The 20,792-nt window shown below is 38.6% G+C and overlaps 1 protein-coding gene and 1 long non-coding RNA gene across 4 annotated transcripts in view; both read left to right on the top strand.

The window, feature by feature from the left end:
- The window catches only part of LOC144074432 (uncharacterized), a 105,823-nt gene extending 96,061 nt beyond the window's left edge, over nucleotides 1–9,762 (top strand). For 2 of the 3 annotated variants that reach the window (XR_013300297.1, XR_013300296.1), the window contains one exon: nucleotides 7,713–8,284. This is a non-coding gene — a long non-coding RNA (uncharacterized LOC144074432). Of the gene's footprint in view, nucleotides 1–7,712; nucleotides 8,285–9,621 lie in introns of those variants that run through there. The other variant, XR_013300298.1, reaches the window with a different exon arrangement.
- Nucleotides 9,763–10,708: 946 nt separating this feature from the next.
- Nucleotides 10,709–20,646, top strand: erlin2 (ER lipid raft associated 2). The gene is made up of 12 exons (XM_077600252.1): nucleotides 10,709–10,836; nucleotides 11,636–11,800; nucleotides 12,627–12,708; nucleotides 12,853–12,899; nucleotides 12,995–13,056; nucleotides 13,132–13,257; nucleotides 13,524–13,597; nucleotides 15,982–16,040; nucleotides 17,759–17,850; nucleotides 17,936–18,025; nucleotides 18,663–18,742; nucleotides 19,407–20,646. Exons 2-12 carry the CDS (start codon nucleotides 11,694–11,696, stop codon nucleotides 19,560–19,562), a joined length of 975 nt encoding a protein of 324 aa, XP_077456378.1. The 5' UTR covers nucleotides 10,709–10,836; nucleotides 11,636–11,693; the 3' UTR covers nucleotides 19,563–20,646.
- Nucleotides 20,647–20,792: the final 146 nt, after the last annotated feature.

Here is a 20,792-nt window from a genome sequence, read left to right as displayed (position 1 = left end):
AGTACAGAGCTTTTGGCATCAGACAGTGACCACAGTGTTAAAGCAGGCCAGATGGCGTGAACACATCCCTCGTCAGGCTCTGTCACACAAAGTCTGTTCTGTCTCCGCGTCACTCTGAAACCGACTGTTTCAACTGCATTCGTGTAGTCTCATCATCCTCCTTTACTGCTGTCAAGTACTATTCGGGAATATGTGGCGCTACCTCCGTTTAATATTCTTTAAAATGACAAGCTCTGACATCTTTGACAGTTGTATTCATTTCTATCACAGTTAAACGAGCCAATGGTTAAAGGAGGTGTTGGGGTTTTTTGGGTCGTTTTTTTAAAGACGTGCTAGATGAATCTAAGACATGGGTCTTTGATGTTGTTTAGATTATGACAAATTTTACGTATGGAAGGCTTTGTTGAGAGACGAGACAAAAATGTTTGTGGATGACCCTAACTCTGGACAAACTACACCCTGCAAAAGAGACCTGTGCATTTTTAGGCAGGCAACGTTCGTGTAGCTATACTCGGGTCCTCTGCAGGGCCAGATCTAAGGGGGGCACCGGCTTCAAGGGGGGCTGGGTTGGCAGGCATAAAAGGGGTGTGGTTGGGTGAGGGGATAGTGTAAAATTAAGATGTGCAGAGAAATAATCTAGTGTTTTATTGTTGAAACATCTCTGGCAGGATTTGAAATTTGAAATCTATTTTATTTTGGATGACGGTAAAATTATTTTAATTCATGAAGCAATTTCTCAACCTTGAATATTTGAAAGTGATGTTTTATAGCATCAAGCTAACCATAGCTTGCCATTAAAAATCAGATACAGTATATTAACTGAACTTTGAGTTGCGTTTGAAGTTCGCAGAAATAAAAGTACGTTACAAACTTTTGTGACATTATTAAATTTATGCAATTAAGCCTACTGTAATTTTTTTTGAAATTTGGAAAGGTTAACTCATAAATAGAGGTTAAAAGAATGATGTCATTAATCAATTAGTTCGTTTGTGGCGTGCAATAGAGTTCCATTGAAAAAAGTTCAATGTGCTACACATTTGAAAAAATAGAAGCAATCGGTTGTACAAAGTAAAGTTTAGATTAGAAGTCAGTTGTGTAAAAAACAAAAACAAATGAAATAATTAAAACCAACCTTGCTTCATCATGGAAAACTCAAATATTGTGGTTTTCTCGAAAATTCAAACAGCAGTTTTTGCGCAATAGTAACAGACTGCACCTGGTCTTGCCCGGCTCACCATCAGAGCACTGAAGTACTGTAAGCATCCATCTGGATTCCATTTGTCTAAAGATTGCAGCAACGATGTCACAAGTCTTCGGAAACGAGCGTTCTCTCGCAGGAAATGAGTGGAAAGTTCTGCTCATTCTGATTGGTGCTCTCACTGACAACTTTGGCTTGCCCTTGTACTGCAGCCACTTTATTCATGATTGGTCAGAGGTCTCTTTTAATTCTCTCCCAAGTAGATCAGTTGCTTGATTATGATTAGGATCATCTTATCTGTTCTACTAGAGGACAGGGCACTCAGGTTTTGAGCTTTATAATTCAATTAGTGCATGGCGTTAAAAGAGGATAACATCTGACAAGGTCTGATTACCTCTTGTCCTGTTAGATTTGTTTCCAGTGGTAAGATAATAGCATATAAACATTACCAGTGAATGCCAGCCATCCCAGTCTTCTAATCTCACTGGTAGGAAATGAGTTTGGTAAATATATGTCTTGCATACCACAAAAACTCGTTGGTTTGATCACTTTTTGACAGTCGTAGACGTCAAATCCATTTTTAAATAGGAGGGACAGCAAATGACGTTGAGTGGATAATAATTGATTTTGACCTTATTTGAATAGTCTGTGTACTCCAATTACAATGCAGTTTTATTTCATGTACCGTATTTTCCCGAGTATAAGTGACACTTTTTTTTCCATAGTATGACGACTAATTCTGAAGTGCGACATCTATTTTTTTTCTCTCTGACCACCGAAAGCCTGTTTTTTAGGCTCTAATTATCCCCCCAAAAAACTGTAAATGTTACATTTTAGCCTGTTGTTCTCAGTATAGCTAAACTATTTTTTTACTTTAAAGTAAGTTTGTTTTTGGTTACTGATCAAATAAAAAAAATGCCCTCCATAAAATGCATTTTATACTCCAGTGCGATATATAGGTATATACTATTTTCCTTTTCTTTATGCATTATTTGGCTGATGTCATTTTTAATCCTGTGAGATTTATAGTCTGTAAAATACGGTAATTGTTCCACAGAATTCTGTTTACAACTATTCACATTTGGGTGTTGGTGGTTGTTATCTATGATTCAGTGCAATCAACCGATCTCTTTGTTTAATTTAGCTGAAGAGTGACTCGCTAATATACACATTCACACTCCAGTTTATATTAGCAGAGAGCTTGCGGTTTCTGAAATGAGAGTGAGAGTCATTTCCAACAAACATTGTGATTATTTTTAATATAGAAAGACCCTCCTCACCTTTACAGTCTCCTGCTTCACCTTTCCTTCTATCATTTGTATGTTACCCACAAGCCCCCACAGTAATTACGGCGCTTATACTATGGAAAAAAAGAGAACATTCTGCATATAGGAGTGGAAGCCAAGGAGAGGGTGGGAAGGGAAGAGAGCTGATTATCCAAATACAGTCATTAAAGGGGAAATGTGTTTTTGAAGCTGTCAAGATGATTAATGGGCGAGAGCAAATCCTCACAAATGCTCTTGTTTAGTCTAACTGGCAGACACGATCCTGCCCATTGATTTATGGCAGGCCTGCTGTGTGAGACCACAGTGAGGTTAGAGGGTGTGCGTTTGTGAGTGTGTATCGAAATGGTATGTGTGTGTGTGTGTGTTTTTGAGAGTGCATGCATTCACGCTTGATTGTGTGCATATGTGTGGCTGCCTCTGCATGTAGTAGGTGCTGATGGTAAATTGTGGCTTTGTGCACAGGCATACGTTAGCATGTACAGTACTAGGTAAATGTCTGAGGTCAACATTAGCTTTGCTTCTATAATCAACCCCTTTGTTTTTGTTTTTTTACAGCAGTTGGTATTAGTTTTCAAATATTCATTCATGAAATAACGTTAAAAATGTGAAGATGAGTAGGAAGGTTGTTAATCGCGGTTTAATTTTGGGGTTAAAAGAGGGAATATGAGAAATTTGCTGATTGGTTAATGCACATGTGTCAAAGTGGCGGCCCGGGGGCCAAATCCGGCCCGCCGCATCATTTTGTGTGGCCCGGGAAAGTAAATCATGAGTGCTGACTTTCTGTTTTAGGATCAAATTAAAATGAAGAGTATAGATGTATATTACATTTCCTGATTTTCCCCCTTTTAAATCAATAATGGTAATTTTTTAATCATTTTTTTCTGTTTGTAGTTCAAAAATCATTTTGTGAAATCTAAAAATATATATAAAAAAGCTAAAATAAACATTGTTTTAGATCTATAAAAAACTGAATATTCAGGGCTTTTAATCCAGTTCTTTGAATCCATTTATAAAAAAAAATCTAAATATTATATTTAAAATGGTCCGGCCCACGTGAAATCAAGTTGACGTTAAAGCGGCCCGTGAACCAACCCGAGTCTGACACCCTTGGTTTAATGTAAAAAGAGTTTAGTTTAAGAAGAAATCTGGTTCTTGTTAATATATAATAGAACACAGCAGGTTTAGGGGGATCAATACAATTGTAATAATTACAAATACGACTTGGCTAAAACCAATGGTAATGGTGTCGTCTATTGTTTTTCAAATGTTGTTTAGAGGTGACTCAATTTAGGGTGGATTTTTGGCGTATCTGGATTTTCATGGGAATAGTTTTATTTTGTAATGTTACGATAATCTTTGTGAGATATTTGCAAAAAAAGTGTGAGATGTCACATAGTGACCCTAAACTGCTTAGATCTCAGATATGTGATCCTCCCAACAGTGTATCGCCCCTCTTTAGAGATCTGCACTTATTTATGCATGGATATAATAAATGTATCACGTACTACTTCTCCCTAACTTGAATCCCCCATAACCGGAAAATCCATTAGAGTTGTTCAAGGAAACCATTTTCCATAAATTACGATGAAAAAACAGTTATTACTAGGCACATTAATGATGTAAGAATTACTCATCAGCAATATATCTTAATGACTTCATTAACCCTCATGACAATTTGGCAATAAATATAACGTGCACGTCACTGTCTTCACACGCAAAAAAATGCTTCAGAAATGGTAATATTAATGGCTGTTCCAGTAAGTTCCTCATCCCAAGAAGGTGAATATTTGATGGTAGAGCAGTCCAGTGGAGTGAAGTTCTCCTTGGCTGCTTTCAGATGGATGGTTAGCAGCTGTTGCCCCTCCGAACCCCCTCCCCCAGCACGAACATTAGGCCTATCTGTCTGCAATTTCCTCATTCTTCCTCAGTTCCCTCTGAAGTCCACTGTGATGGCTTTCCCACACCCACACAACACAACATAACACTACACTGTAAATACACTGCAGTGAGATTCAGCCTCAGCAAACCAGAGCGCATTTACGGGAACAATTTCCACCCAGCCACACAAAAAGCCCTTCTAAATATTTCTTCACAAGCACGGGGGGACCGGCAAAGCAAAAGACAATTGTTGCGCTATGAAAAAGTGGGTGTTTAACAAATAAAAGATTGGGTTTACACACTTGGAGAAGGTGAAGAAATTCAATCACTCATCTATTAAGATGCGACAGCCGTTTCTGACCACCATAAAAAAATTCAACTCTCTACGTTGCACCGTTTGGACAAACGTAGCTAGAGAATCTTAACATACACACACACACACAAAAGAAGACCAGGCAGACATTCATTAAGAGATGACCAAAATAGCTGATTTTATCACTTCAGATGAAACTATATTTAACTTATAAGTTTGCTTCAAGCAAAAATATTTAAACGTTATTTTGTGCTACATAACTAATTTAGGGTTGGGGGTTCCACTCATTGAAACCGCCACTTTACTGAGTACACTTTTTGTATGGGTTTGATGTTAGGACAGCTTTGTCCAAATGTATATACTTCCTTGCCCTGCGATTGGCTGGCCACCAATTCAGGGTGGTGCCACTTTTTGACTGGAGTAAGCTCCAGCACCCCCCATGGCTCTTGTGAGAATAAATGGTGTGGGAAAATATTAGTAACAAATCCATCCAAACTGTAAAGGAGTGTGATTTAACGACCAGAAAATAAGGTTAGGCATCCCGGCGGATGAGTGGTTAGCGCTTCGGCCTCACAGTGGGGGAGCTGGGTTCAAATCCAGGTCGGTCCACCTGTGTGGAGTTTGCATGTTCCCCCAGCCTGCGTGGGTTTTCTCCGGGTACTCCGGTTTCCTCCCACATTCCAAAAACATGCATGGTAGGCTGATTGGACACTCTAAATTGCCCCTATAGGTATGAGTGTAAGCACGAATGGTTATTAGTCTCCTTGCGCCCTGCGATTGGCTGGCCACCAATTCAAGGTGTCCCCCCGCCTCTGGCCCGAAGTCAGCTGGGATAGGCTCCAGCACCCCCTGCGACCTTAGTGAGGATAAAGCGGTTCAGAAAATGAGAGAGAAAATAAGGTTACTTTGTTCTCCAAGTACCGTAATAATAAAAATGATGCCTTGTTTATTCAAAACATATTTTCTCTTCAATACTAAATTATACCCTTGTGCTGTATTTGCTAACTTGATGGAGACCATCATGACCAACATGCAGATCTGCAAACAATCAGAGTTGTGTGCACGCCAGTTCATTTGGCAATATGATTATAATTAAGCATAAGTGAGTAATACCTCAAGCATGCACAAATGCTTTTAATCATCTCCATGGTTAGTATGAATGAAGTTTAGGCTGTTGGAAGGAAGTCTTGATTTAAAAAAAGAATTGTATGTATGATAAGCTTGATAATCAGTGTGGATGTTGACTTCCTATTTGCTTGTAAGTAACATTTTAAAAGCATCACATTGAGAAAGACATGACTTTTTAAGGCAAAAGTGTCAAAGTGGCGGCCCCGGGGCCAAATCTGGCCCGCCGCATCATTTTGTGTGGCCCGGGAAAGTAAATCATGAGTGCCGACTTTCTGTTTTAGGATCAAATTAAAATGAAGAGTATAGATGTGTAGATTACATTTCCTGATTTTCCCCCTTTTAAATCAATAATTGTAATTTTTTTCTGTGTTTTTAGTTCAAAAATAATTTTGTAAAATCTAGAAATATATTTAAAAAAAGTTAAAATAAACATTGTTTTAGATCTATAAAAAATGAATATTCAGGTCTTTTAATCCAGTTCTTTTAATCCATTTATGAGGAAAAAAATCTAAATATTATATCTAAAATGGTCCGGCCCACGTGAAATCAAGTTGACGTTAAAGCGGCCCGCAAACCAACCCGAGTCTGACACCCCTGTTTTAAGGCAAATGAGGATTATTCCGTTATAGAATCCATCTGTGGAAACTACACGTCAGTTTTTCTTTCTTTTTTTAAGGAGGCATTTCAGGACAAATCTGGGCATAAAAAAGTTATATTTTCAATTCAAGTAAAAGATCTAAGGTTGTGTCATATGATAGATGTGTTGCATCCTCCTGTTTAAATGATTATAGAATACAATTTGAATCAATTTCATATTCATTCATTATTCATTAATACATCAGCTGACCCAGATTGTTCGATCCAACGGTGTCCGCTTGGCGTTTGCTCACCATATATTATAATCAAAGTTGAACACCATGTGGCCCACCTGCGAACTTCTCTGTGTTTATATTGAATATGTACACACCTGCATGTATAGAGGCCTATTATAAACATGATAGTCGGGTTCATTCCAGCCCCCACCGTGTACCCCTAAGCACGTGTGTGTGTCAAAAAGGAATGATTGATGGCCCACACTCTTCAGTTTCCTTCCTTTCCGGTCCACTTGTGTCACACACATCAACACACGTCGGCGTAATGGATGGCAGCAGACAGCCTTAGCGGCTCCTGCTCAAGCTCAAGCATGCAAATGTTCCCTAACTTCCCAAACATGCAAATCAATTCACACAGTCACAACCTGAAACCACGTTGAAAGATTTTGCACTTCTGTCAAGTTCAAAATCATCATATTTTCACCGTGACCTTGAATCGGAGCCCTCGTCGTCGTGTGACCATTGTCAATGTTCTGCATCAATGTCGGTAATAAATGTGTTTGGAATCATAGAGTAGCAGCTGTTTGCAAAAAAAATGGTCGCCTATTTGCGTTGAAAGGAAATGCATTGTTGGCTAAACTTGTGTTTAATCGTACTTTGACAATATAAGTGCTTACAAAAGCTTGATTTGGCATAGAAGTTCTGTGCAAAAGTTTGGTAAACAACTTATATTGTTTTTTTTATGCACCCATTATCTGAATAACACATTTTCTCCATTTTGTTGTTATTACTATAATGCATAATGTTTTTTCTTGGGCTCTGATGAAATGTAATTCAAAAAAATGCAACCTAAACTCCCGTATGGCTTCTTTTTCTGTTAATTAGAATTTTTTTTGGCCCATAAAACTGCTCAGGCATGACCTAAAACCTGGAAAAATATGGTCGTCAGAGAGTGAATGCTGTAAATTTGGACAACTTTAATATATAAACAGCAGCAAGTATAGCAGCATACAGTAATATTTTGTCTTTTTTTGTATTTCTTGTATGTAAATGAAATTATTGTCCGTTTAATAACCTTTCTACGTCCTTGTTTTCAGATGAGACAGTGGCGTTATAATATTCACTATCAAAATGCAATGAGAAGGAGCGATTTCAAAAGAAAACTTGGTCCCAACAAAGAAAGAGAATGGAGTGGGAAGATACATAAAGAGCAAAAGAGGGTGTCGAAAAGGGAGGAAGAAAAGAGAGCCAATGCGCAAGCAAGTCGTGCATGTGTGTAAGTTCCCAGCCCTGTCAGGGCCCTGTCAGCCTGTGATTTATGGCACCGAGACTGGGAGCAGTCTTCGCTGCCAGCTCAGTATTGTTACAACTGACAGCTAATGAGGCCAGACTGGCTTTCAAGCACAGCACTTAACAGAGGCCTCCATCTTCTCCAGTCACCGGTATTCTCTCTTCTCTCTTTCTCCCGTCCATTGATTTTCTTCTTCCAGGATGGCGGCATGCAGCGTGCACAGCGAACGACAATGCTTCCGAGGGTCCGAGGAGAGACTTGTCAGGCAAACTTAGATCTATGAGCGGCACTGTGTAATTGCCATATTTTCCTTTTTCTTTTGTGCAGCCTTTTAAGCAGAGGCCCAGCGCAAAAATAAATGACTTGGAGATGACCGTGTACTGTAAAACAAAGGAAGTGATGTTAAAGCGCTTCTGGTCTTTGACACCCCCCGACTGAGTGCGTGCACTACTGCACTACGGGACAATCAAAACGGCGCCTTCGAAGGCAGCCAATGAGTTAATATGAAGAGAAAAAAACAAAAACTTAAAATGCCCTGAAACCAACAGGAAGTTACCTGCAAAAGCCCAAAAATAACTGGAATCGACCTGTGAGCACCCTAAACGGAGCGTGTGCGGTCGATTGGTTGCCGGTCTTTTGGTCGCCGGTCTTTTGGTCGCCGGTCTTTTGGTCGCCGGTCTTTTGGTCGCTGGTCTTTTGGTCGCCGGTCTTTTGGTGCCGTCTTTTGGTCGCGGTCTTTTGGTCGCCCCGACTGCGACAACGGGCGACCAAAAGACTGGCGACCAAAAGACCGACGACCAAAAGACCGGCGACAAAACAAGGTAGAACAACACGGTCTACGCATCAATAAAAGCCAACAATGGCCATGAGCAGTTTCACTGAGCCGACGTGTGAGTGTATAAGACTTTGTATGTACATGCGTTGTCCCTTTAAGAAGCTACGTCAGTCAGGGTCTTAACAAGTTCTCCAACAAAAAAACAATAAAAGTCCGGGAAATGTGGAGCTTTTCTTTAGCCTAATAATTAATAGGGCATGAAGTATGACTAAATAGTAATTCGCCGTTTGTATTTAGGGAATTTGAGCAACGATTTAAATGGTAATTATCAATAACCTTCCGGGCAACCAAAAGACTGGCGACCAAAAGATCGGCGACCAAAAGACCGGTGACCAATCGACCGTGTAGTGGGAAAAAAGAAGTAATGCATAATTAACACACCCTACTATTGAGGACGATAGATGTCCAATTCACCTAAACTGGCTATGGATACTCATCTTTCTATGCCATTGACGGCACTAGACATCCAATCCATTTTGACTGAAAGGACGTTTAGCCCCGTCCGTTAACGTTCACTTTCTGGGCCCCTCAAAAAACTGATCTGGCCTACATGAGATCTAGTTGGCATTCATGTGGCCCGCGAACCAAACTGATTTTGACGCCCCTGGTCTATGCGTAAGTTCCCCAAGTTTTATAGCATTTGTTGGGACTGCATGGGACCCTTTGCTATAATGACTAGCAGTCTATGGCAGTCTACCCTACCTCCCTGCGTCCCCCTCCACCGCCTCCCTCAGCCTCTAGTTTCTTGTCAGTCGTGATTAATGGCACTAGGGCCCCGGCGCGGCTTACGCTGCCAGTTCCAGCGATGTTCCCTTGATACTTAATGAACTCTGACAAACTTCTTTTCCCTTGCTCTGTTGTTCCCTTTCTCTCCCCCCAGTTTCTCCAACCTGTTTAAAATGCAAGGCACAGAGCTGCCATTGGCACACCTTCGGGTTCGCTCTCCTCCTCAGTGAATTTCTCCAGCGGCCAATGTCTAATAATAAGGTGCCACTGCCATTTGGAGTCAAGACCTGAAGGATTGCAGGTGATGAAGGATATCATTTAGGTCTCTTTTTGCAAATGTGTTGATTTGTCATTAGTTTCAAAAATTGCGATTTGTTCTCTCTTTTACCTCGGTCTATGAATTTCCCCTTTTGCCGATCAGATTCACGTTGTGTGAACGTTGGGCAAACAAAGTATAGTTGGTAATTAATACTTTACTACACACTGATGCCAAGTTTTTACTCTATAGTATACAGTAAGTATAGTACATAATATACAGTCTTTGAACTGGAGCCGCTTGACAATTTTTTTCTGGTCTTTGTCGCCGTCTGCTGTTCGTAAAGGGTAATGCATTTACATTGAGATAGTTTTAGTAGATGGAAACTACTATGTCACCACACTGGTAGGGTTTTTATATGTTTCTGGTTTGTTAAAAATAAAAACTGTATGTAAATTACACGTAATACTATAAATATGTAATACATAAATCTGCAATATTTTATTAATTTCAGTTGTCTATTATTATAATGATACATTTGAGGGACTGTTCAGTGAGCAACAGTTTAAATATTGACACTTAAGACTTTTAACTCTTTTTTTAGTAAATGACTACATCTGGTCATTAAAAAATAACTAAAATGTGTGCCTTTTTTGCTTTTTTAGATGATTACCCGTAATTGCAATTTGTATTACTTTAATATAATTATATATAACTATAGTTTAATATAACGTTAATACAATTTAAATGAATAACATTGAAATGAATAAAAACAGAACTACAGTATAGTACTGCCCTAAATAACATACTAAAGTAGGTATTTTTTTCCATTATATTTAACTCATTTCCTAGTTGACAGATGTCCAATTGATTTAAAGTGAGAGGACTGGCCGTGAGTGCTTATGTATCAGTGCCATTGACAGCCAGCACAGTTAAATGAGTAAAGATTGAATAAAAGTAAAATTGGGAAAACAATAATAATACCTGCACCAAAATGTCCGCTAGAGGTCAGTAGTGGTCTAATTTCCTGAGTAGAATGAGGGCGAAGAAGACATCATTGAGGATGTGATAGGTCTTTTAGTGTTTGTAGCATCGATCAAGATCAAATTTAAGGTACGTTTTCCACAGAAAAAAAACGCAACGCGATGATAATAACATGATGTCAAAAATGAGGTTGTCACAACCAAGTTAATGGCATTTTTTTAATTTATTTTTTTAAACACTGCGTGTTCGTTGGTGCGTTGCTACATTGTAGCGATCGCAAAGCTCAATGATCATTTAGCCACATTTTTGTAGCAAAGGTGTCGCAAAACAAGGTTGTGAATTGGGACAAGGTAATACGCATTAAACTTGACGTTTTTTATTTTACTTAGAAAATTACTCAAGCAACTTTCACCGATTTACAAGTTTTGTACTTGATCATAAACTCACATTCATTTTAATGGTGTAATTTCCCAGTGCAAATATTGAAAAATCATCACCTCAATTCAGCATTATAATAACATTAAATAAATGCATGTAGCCTGTGTTATGAGCATGTAAACTAACCAGTGGGCAAGCAGAGCCAATCTGTCCACATTTCTAAACAGTGCGTATAGAAAAGCTACCTAATAAAAGCAGGTAAGAACGAAACCATTGCATCCACAAACACCGCAGCTAATGCATCAATAGGAATTCCCCTCAATTTTAGTGGATATTTTCCAAAACGTGCCAGAGATGTCCACATTTTCACACTTGAGGCGCAATCCTCTTTAGGGGTGAAAAGGTTATTCGGTCCCAGCTCATGACAGGATAAGCTGGATCTCAGTACACAAACATGAAGACAATATGTTTGTTTCTACTCATGTGGACTAACTTAATATGGAACTACTAACTTAATATCAATCAACAGATTGTGGTCTTTTTTTTCCAGAATTCAGAGTTGAACCGGCCACTCATCACATGCTGTCTTTCCATTTGTCCATTCCACGATGGCACAATGGGGTGCCGTATTCTCTATTGCTGTGGCTCTAGTCGGAGCAGCACTTTTAGCTTCGATGCACAAAATCGATGAAGGACACACTGGAGTGTACTACAGGTGCGTTCTCCAGGTCTAGTATACGTATACAGAAGTTAACCTCCTTAGCTGTAAAACAGCCACTTGATTCAAACCTGTTGCCAAGGACGCCGTAACCATAACGAGAAGGACTTTTGAAATTCATTGTGGTAAAAAAAATGACAAATAGCATCGGGATATTTCTGCACAACAGTCAAGGAATGTCTTTCTGACCTAAAAATTGCCTCACATTTGTCAGCCAGGGTTCGTTGCTAGAGAGAAGTTAACAAAACCGGAGCTCTGAAGCTTTTTTTCACTCGAATAAATTACAGTATTTTGACTGAAATTGTCAAACCAAAACTACCCGTGAACGATGACGTCCCTAAACTTCTTTTGAAATCATCAATCACTTATCAATTTTATTTGGATTACTTTTTAAAATCTTATCTTTGTTTTTCCTATCAGTATACTCATGCTATACAAAAATAAAAATACATAAATAAAACCTACCAAACCATTCTCACAGCAATTTAGTTTTTTGCTTTAGGCTAGGGTGACAGATCGAGTCCAGAAAAAAAGAGCTTTTTTCTTTATATCTGGTTGGAGACACGAGCCACCTTGCTATAGGTTTTTTTTACGAGCTAATCTATTTAAAAATAATAATATTAACTACTTTTTATTGCAAATGTTCCTGCTTGAAAGAACATTTTGTGCGCGGGCCTCTGCCAAATTATGAAGCAGCGTCTGTATTTCTGTTCTACCATCAGTTGTCACTGTTCCTACCAAACAAAAAAAGCCTCAGTGCTTCTAAATACATCTCCTACTAAATTTCCTGAGTAAATGTTTCAATGTTTGCAATATTGTACAGGGGAGGAGCCCTCTTAACCATCACAAGTGGACCAGGTTTCCATCTTATGCTTCCATTCATCACCTCCTACAAGTCTGTCCAGGTGATTCAAGTTCACACTGTCCTACTAAAATATTCCTTCACAAAGTCAAGTTCAGGCCCACGGGCCATACATTTGATACCCGTAGTGTACAGTTTATTTGTGGTAAGAGTCATGAATTACTTGGTAATTATTCTTTCCTTTTAGACAACACTGCAGACAGATGAAGTGAAAAATGTTCCCTGTGGGACGAGGTAGGGTTTCTTCTGTTTTAATGGCTTTTAATCTATTGGCATCATTTTCATCAGGATGTTTCACTTAAAAAAGGATTTAAAAAAAACTTTTCCAGTGGTGGCGTGATGATCTACTTTGATCGCATAGAGGTGGTGAACTACCTTGTTCCAGCAGCAGGTAACAATTGAAACAACTTAATGATACTTCAGGCTGGTCGTGCGTCCGATGTCATTTCCGTCTCTCCCTTCGCAGTGTTTGACATCGTGAAGAATTTCACCGCAGATTACGACAAAGCCTTAATATTTAACAAGGTTCACCATGAGCTCAACCAATTCTGCAGTGTTCACTCTCTGCAGGAAGTCTACATTGGCCTGTTTGGTAGGCACAACAATTCTAATATAATCCTTATCACATACCAAAACTGTCTTATTCTAAAAAAAAAAAAAAAAAAATCTAAATATAGAAATTTAAACAGGCACTGTGTAAAATAATAAACAAATAAAACATTGTGCAATTGAATTAAAATAAAAAAGCTGCAAAGATGGCCCACATATTCTACATTATTTTTGCTGTTGCAGCATTGTCCTAGTTTCTCTGTTCATTTGTATGTATTGTCATCTTCACACTCAATCTCTACTCCTCAGATCAAATCGATGAAAACCTGAAACTAACATTGCAGGAAGATTTGACAAGCATGGCACCAGGTCTCATCATACAGGTACTATGGGCATGGTCAACAAATAAACATGATTATTTATTAAATGTTGTCTGTATCAGGCCAAGTTAAGCTCTTCTCAGTTGCTAACATCGAAAAACAACCATCTCTAACTGTCTACAACAACAACAATGCCAAAAAAATTCAGTCTGTCTTTAAAAGGGAAAAGAAAAAAGCTTCATAAAATGGATTAATTGCTACACAGTGTGTTTTTTATTTCACATTTCAATGGTTAATTTAGAAAATTGACAGATTTTTCTTTTTACACATACATGCACACACTGTATTTTTTAGCCAATGAGGCGTACTTAAAAGCATTGATTTAAAAAAGCCTTATTCATAAATGTAGTTGTGTTTAATGACCTTGAACATATTTTATTGTATCATAACTTTATTATACTGCTCCAGTTAAGTGCTCAGGACACTCCGATCAAACCATAAATAAAACTAATGAATAAAATACTACAATGTTAAAAGATAAAGAATCTAAGAAATATAAAGAACAGAGGAAAAATGGAGTACAGTGATGCTCTAACATGCCTTTTTTATAGGGAAATAAACTGATTAATTGACAGTGTGCCTAATAGTCAGGGCGGAAAAATAAAGTAGCTTGCGTGCCTCAACAAGGACAAAATCAGGTTTGGTGAGGGGAAAATTAATATTTCCACTTGGCTGCATAGCTGTTGCTCAATTTAGTTTATTAGGGATTTCAAATTCCTGTTATGTTTTTTTAAGACTATACTTTCAGTATTTGCAAGTTCTTGTAAAGCCTTACTGTGTTTAACCACGTAGGTTTAAAAAAAATACACCCTAATTATTTTGAATGAAAGCGGTTATATAACAAATGTGTAATATTGCAAAAGCGGTTCTGGCACAACTCTTTGTAACGAAAGGTGACACCAAAGTCAATGCTATGTTTTTAGGCACTTGTCCAACTTCAGATGCAGTGAAAAGTTAGGGTATCCAGAACCCTATTTGCCAGATGTTGGACAAAGTGCGACACTTTAAAGTGCACTGCTGGGAGTGACATTTCTATTCCATCCCTACACCTACTTTCAGTCTGCCATCTGTTTGATTCCAAGTTTTATGATAACGTTTAGAAATACGATGCAAACGACAGAAATGCCTTTGTATATTTACTGCACATAAACCTTCGTGATAGTCAAGAAGCTTTAATTGAAGAAAAAATAAAGAATAAATAAAGGAGCTCAACTTATTTTTACAGAATCGTGGCCAACTGAACTAAGACAAATATTTATATAGTAACAAACAGTCCCAATTTTGTCTCAAATTTTCAAGCGCAGTTTAGGCAATACCGATTGGATTAGATTGGATTGGATAACTTTATTCATCCCGTATTCGGGAAATTTCATTGTGGCAGTAGCAAGAGGGTGATTCGACAGAACAACAAAGCAAAAGCACGAAGTACAAAGCAAATCAAAGAAAATGGGATCATTAAGAATCACCAAATCAAATCGTTAAGACAGAAAAGCAGCAAAAACACAGAACGAGCAAGAGTGGACGATTATAGTCAATGCAGTATGATATAGAAGAAAACTAAAGTTTAAAACAGCAGCACCCTCTGATAGGAAAGCTTAGGAGGATCTAGGCAAGGAAGATGATCTTTAAGACCTCCAGACTACTGAAGGACTGTGTGGTAACCTCAGTCTCAGTCTGCAGAAGTTCCCCACCTTGTGGACTTCCCGAGTGTGGCTCCAGTTTCTTAACTAGGTCTACAATGTCTTCTGTGTCTGTCTTGGTACTGCAACCAAGAAATTTCCCGAATACGGGATGAAATAAAGTTCTAACTAAGTCATCTACTGCCACTTTATGTATTTCCAACTCTACATTAAAGCTACATCGACAACAAAACATCACAAAACTGGTATGAGAAATAAAACTCAATTTAGTACGATGTCTTGCGCAAAATCTTTTAATCGTATGAACTTATTGCTGTAAGGTTACACCGCATACTTTGTGAAAATAGCACGACCCCTCATGGGTTTCATGTCAAGTTAGTACAACATGGTATATTGTGTCACTAAAAGACCAAAAGACATTTACAGTTAGCTTTCACAACCTCTGCAAAGACCCTCATAGGATCCAGTGTTTTTTTCCTCGTCAAGGCAGGGGGTGCGTGATAACTATCCCCCTTCAAACCCATAGATTAACACACATTTCACAGCGGAGTCTTCCACTCTCCCTTGGGTTTTATTACTGAGGCCCAAAGCTTCCTATAAATAACTAGAAGCAGTTGAAATAACAATCGCTGTTCTTGCCGAGAAACTCGCAATCTTGTCACATTGAGGATGTTGAGGTTTTACAACTGGGGTCTTGTCTTCAGCTAACTGGTCTTTTCGGTCTGGTTTGACTTTTGTGCTCCACAGGCAGTCCGCGTCACAAAGCCCAATATCCCCGAGACCATTCGCAGAAACTACGAGCTCATGTAAGTTGCCTTTGGTGTGTGAAAAAAGGAATGTCCCCCCCTCCATGTTTTGTCTCAATCCAAAAGGATTGTTCTTGGAAGTCACACTGCTAAAATTACGTACAGGAAACCACAGTCTCGCAAAACTGATCAATCTAAACATTACGGTCTACAAGTTACGGTCGGCGGGCTAACTGTGGCCCGCTGCTCAGTTTATATGGGCCCACAGCTAGTTATGAAAATATCATTGAATATGTCTAGCATCAGAAGTTTAAATGTAGTCTGCATTCTGTTGCACTTTTTAGCTTCTTCTTTAGCAGTTTCATAGCAATAAAATTATATTTTTAAAAAAACGCGATTAATCGAGCTAGCTTGGTTGTTATTTTCTTGCGTTTTTTTTCCGTCACTGGAACATTTTCATTCTGTTTTTCAATTAGTTTCAGTAATATTGATATATTGCAATAGACTTATACTTTTGTTGACTTGTTCAATAACAGTTATAGTTATCAAATCCATTTCAAATGGCAAGGCTGACCTTCAATGATCATGTATCAGTGCCAGATGTCCAATTCAATTTGACTGAGCCCCCTCATTCAAAACAGATTGGACGTCACTGAATTAAACTTAAAAAAAACATTTTAAAAGCCCAATCCTTTTTTTCCGATGTTCTGTTGAAGTCAAAACGAAAGTGCAAGGTTTTCGAGTTGGCTCTTGCATCAGAAGATTTTTCTGAAAGTGGCCCTGGAGGGGGGAAAAGTTTGGACACATGCCTGTTCTATAAACTCACAGCTTTACAATATTGGCGCACAATAATTGTCTACTTGATGATTTGCTCTGGGGAGTGTTCCAACCTTCTCACTCTTTCCTCAACAGGAAACATATCTAGCAAATATTTCTGATGTTATTTTAGACTTTGGTTGACTGTTGAAACCCCCATTCGAAGTTAGAAAAGAAATGATTCACCTTTTGGAACATGCATGCTCACATCTGGTTCATTCTTTTCTTGCGTGAGAGTTGTGGAGACAGAAGTATCTTCAAACACGTTGAATTCTGCTTTTTAATAAGTATGCTAATACAGTGTGCATCAACCAATTAAAGGTGTTTGCCACAATGACCCAAAATGAAAGGAATTGATGGCTTTCATCATTATTTGTCATGTTTAAGGAATGAATTCTTAATGTAGAAATGTTAATGTTGGGTTTACATGTTCAGTTAATTTAGTTTATTATTATTTAGTTTGAGGTTTTTAGTCAATTTTGCTTGTATTAAGAAAGGTTTCTAATTTTGGCTGTCAGATGTTTTGCGCTCCAGACACCCAACAGGGGCTCAATTTTATATGAATACCAAGTTTAAGGTTTCTCATCAAACATCCTCCCTAAACATATAAAATAAAAAAGCTCTTACCACAAAGGTAATCAAAATTCATTGCTGCGGCAGTTAAGTCTCTTGAAACTTAGGAACTGTCTTTAACAAACCATCGTGAAATTACCAAGGAAGCACACAAGACTGCACATGGTCATAAAATGGAAATTTGCATATTAGCCAGACCAAAACATGAGTTTACATAACAATTATAGGAGATAAGTTTTTTTTTTTTTTAATTTGGAAAGCAACCCTATTATGAAGATGGTGGATAATGTACTTTGAAGTGTGATGAAGGTGAAAGAGATGCTGGAGATAATAGTCACAACATTGGCACGTGGATTTGAGGTATAATTTTTGTGTGTGTTTCTTCTCAGGGAGAGTGAGAAGACAAAGCTCCTGATAACACAACAGACTCAGAAAGTTGTGGAGAAAGAGGCAGAGACAGAAAGGATCAAAGCTGTGATTGGTAACATTGTTTTAAACATCCATGATTTATAATACTTACCGGAGTTCAAATGAAAAGACTTGAATTCATTTCATATTATTTTCAGAGGCAGAAAAACTGGCCGAAGTGGCAGAAATCAAGTTTGGACAGAAAGTCATGGAGAAAGAAACTGAGAAAAAGATCTCGCAAATTGAGGGTTGGTATCCCAGGATGACATTTACATCATACTCTATTTGAATTATGAGTCAGACATTTTTTCCATGGTAGCCTGGTGGTAGCACTTTCTCTGTGTTCCTTTTTGGGTTTTCTGCGGGTTTCTCGGGTTTCCTCCCACATCTCAAAACTCGAACCCTCAGTATGTGTGCGCGTGTGTGTCTTTTTTGTGCCCTGAGATTGCTTGGCAACCAATTCGGGATGTGCTCTGCCTATTTTCGGCTGGAAATAGGCTCCAGCACCCCCGCGACCCTTGTGATCTCAGATAATGAATGTTTTTTTTTGGGGGGGGGGTAAGCAAAACATTAGGCCATTCATAATTGCAACATTGGTAATGACTAATATCTAGCTTATATGATCTGATTGACACATTCATAGAAATAACTCATGGGATGACGCAATCTCTGATGTGTCAAGTCTTATTTTTTTGGTTGAGGCAATTTCATTCACAGGCGTGCTGATTAAGTTATAAAAATATTGCTTTTGGGGGGGAAGTTGAAACAGTCAGAGCGTGTGAATACCTCAATGCTACTCACCTGTAAGCCATCTCAGTACCAGCACGCGATGGTAAATCCACCTTTCTTTTTCCTACTTTCACAATACACTTTGCTTGATCATAGATCAGGCTTTCTTGGCTCGACAGAAGGCCAAAGCAGATGCGGAGTTTTACACGACACTGAAAGCAGCAGAGGCCAACAAGGTAAGGAAAGAGCAAGTTAAGCCGCGCAGTAATGAATTTTAAAGTGAGCCAGGCTGCTGAACACTACCTGCAATAAATCTTCAAATCATTTGTGGAGAGCATAATTGTGGTCATTTGAGTGCTACTCAAACAGCCATTGTTTATAAACCACTGGTTTAAAGTAGTGTTACAATGACACGGCACTAAAATAACATCATCAGGGAGTGCTAAGAAATATCGTCTAGCGCTGACAATGAGGAAAACGTTCAAATGTGGTCTGCCTGTGGCTGGATGAACCGCTCCAACAGTTAGTTTGTAAGTTGTAGATGTGAAGCGGGAGGGTGCCAGCAAATGAACAATTGTTCACACTCCAAATGTATTGACCGTCAATGGCAGACTGTTAAGCAGTGTCTAACCAAGCCATAATCACAATTGTCGTCAAGTGAGTATTCAAAAATTAAGTATGAAAATATTTTTGCTAAAAAAATGACCAGGAAGCTATTGGGAGCCCAAAAACGTAACGCTAAAGACAAACCTCTTGTCGACGACTTTTATTTCCAATGATTTTGATGTTACATTCCACGCTACAATAAATTTGTAACTACAAATCTCTTTAATTGATTGGGAATGCACCAGAGTTTCGTAAATTATGAGCCAATCAACCATTGTGTTTTGTCTGTTGCAGCTCAAGTTAACACCTGAATACCTGCAGCTGATGAAGTACAAATCCATTGCAGCCAACAGCAAAATCTACTTTGGGAATGACATCCCCCAGATGTTCATGGACTCTGCGGGCAACCCACTGAAGGCTTCGGTAGCCATGGATCTGAACGTGGATTAGACAAGAAGGTAACTGGGGACCTAGCGGGTGGTGGACTAGTTGCTGGAGGACAATGACTCCAATAGGTGGTAATATCCTCCAGCCCACAGACAGACCCCCTGCTGACCAGGGTCAATGTTGTCACCAGTATCTCAGAATCACTGCTTTCAAAAACACTGTCATTGTCTTCTTCACTGATTAAAACCTCAGAATACGACCCTTTATGGCAGCCTAAACGCTCAAATAGCACCACTTAAAGATAAAGATGTAGTCTAGTGTGATGTCAAGTACACATATTTAGAATTCAAACTTTCAAGTGCAATGCATATGTTTTGTTTCTCTTAAATCCTAGCGCCATCTTTAATTCATCTCCAAAACCTTTTGAAAATTAGTAACAATGCAGATCAATCTTAAATCCCACTTGTGGAAACTTATTTTTTCCGGAATGAATAGTCTTCAAAGCGTAAACATGGATCAAAATATCACGTTTTATATTTTGGTCTTGACTTTTTCACTGTTGCAACTCTCGTTACTTTCACCCTTTTTTTTCTGGTTGATTGAATTCCAAAGTGTGTTGAACATATTTTTTTCACCGCCACCATTCCCGAACTTATCATGACAAGTAGTTTTTGAGGTGATGATAGAGGCTACTCAGGAGTTTATCTTGAATCACTTTTGTTGATACATATTTCTATGCATACATGAGGGATCAGTCAATGGCACACAAAAGCCTTTTTGTTTCTGTTCCAGTTCGGGCAGATAAAAATAGCTTTGTTGAGAAAGCATGACTTAGAATATAAGGCTTTAAACTCTAAAACTTGAGTTCTGTTTATGGAATATTTTGAGAATGTGTTTGTGGGTACATATTGGACTGTAAATATTATTTTTTATTTTGAGCAGGGTTCAAATAGAAGTGGATTCAAGGAAAATTAGAGTTTTAATTTCGGGGTGTTCATCAAGTGGGTATTTAACTCGTTCACTGCCATTGTCAGCGACAGTTGGGCTGCCCGTTGCCATGGCAGCGAATGAGCTTTTGACTAGGAAAATGTACTGTTAGGAAGAAATATGGAAATATGTGAAAATAAAGCACTGTGGATTTATTTGACTGGCCGGACTAGGCTCGTCTACTTTGACTTGCATCATATTCCAGCTCAAAGTTTTAATGACAGCCAACATGTCCAGTGATACAATTGTGTTCTAAATTATTCAACCTCCACTGCCTTATAATATTTGGAGGGAAAAAAAAACATT

Source organism: Stigmatopora argus, chromosome 5 (assembly GCF_051989625.1).
Source record: "Stigmatopora argus isolate UIUO_Sarg chromosome 5, RoL_Sarg_1.0, whole genome shotgun sequence".
NCBI classification, from domain to species: Eukaryota; Metazoa; Chordata; class Actinopteri; order Syngnathiformes; family Syngnathidae; genus Stigmatopora; species Stigmatopora argus.
This window is presented reverse-complemented; position numbering and strand designations above follow the sequence as displayed.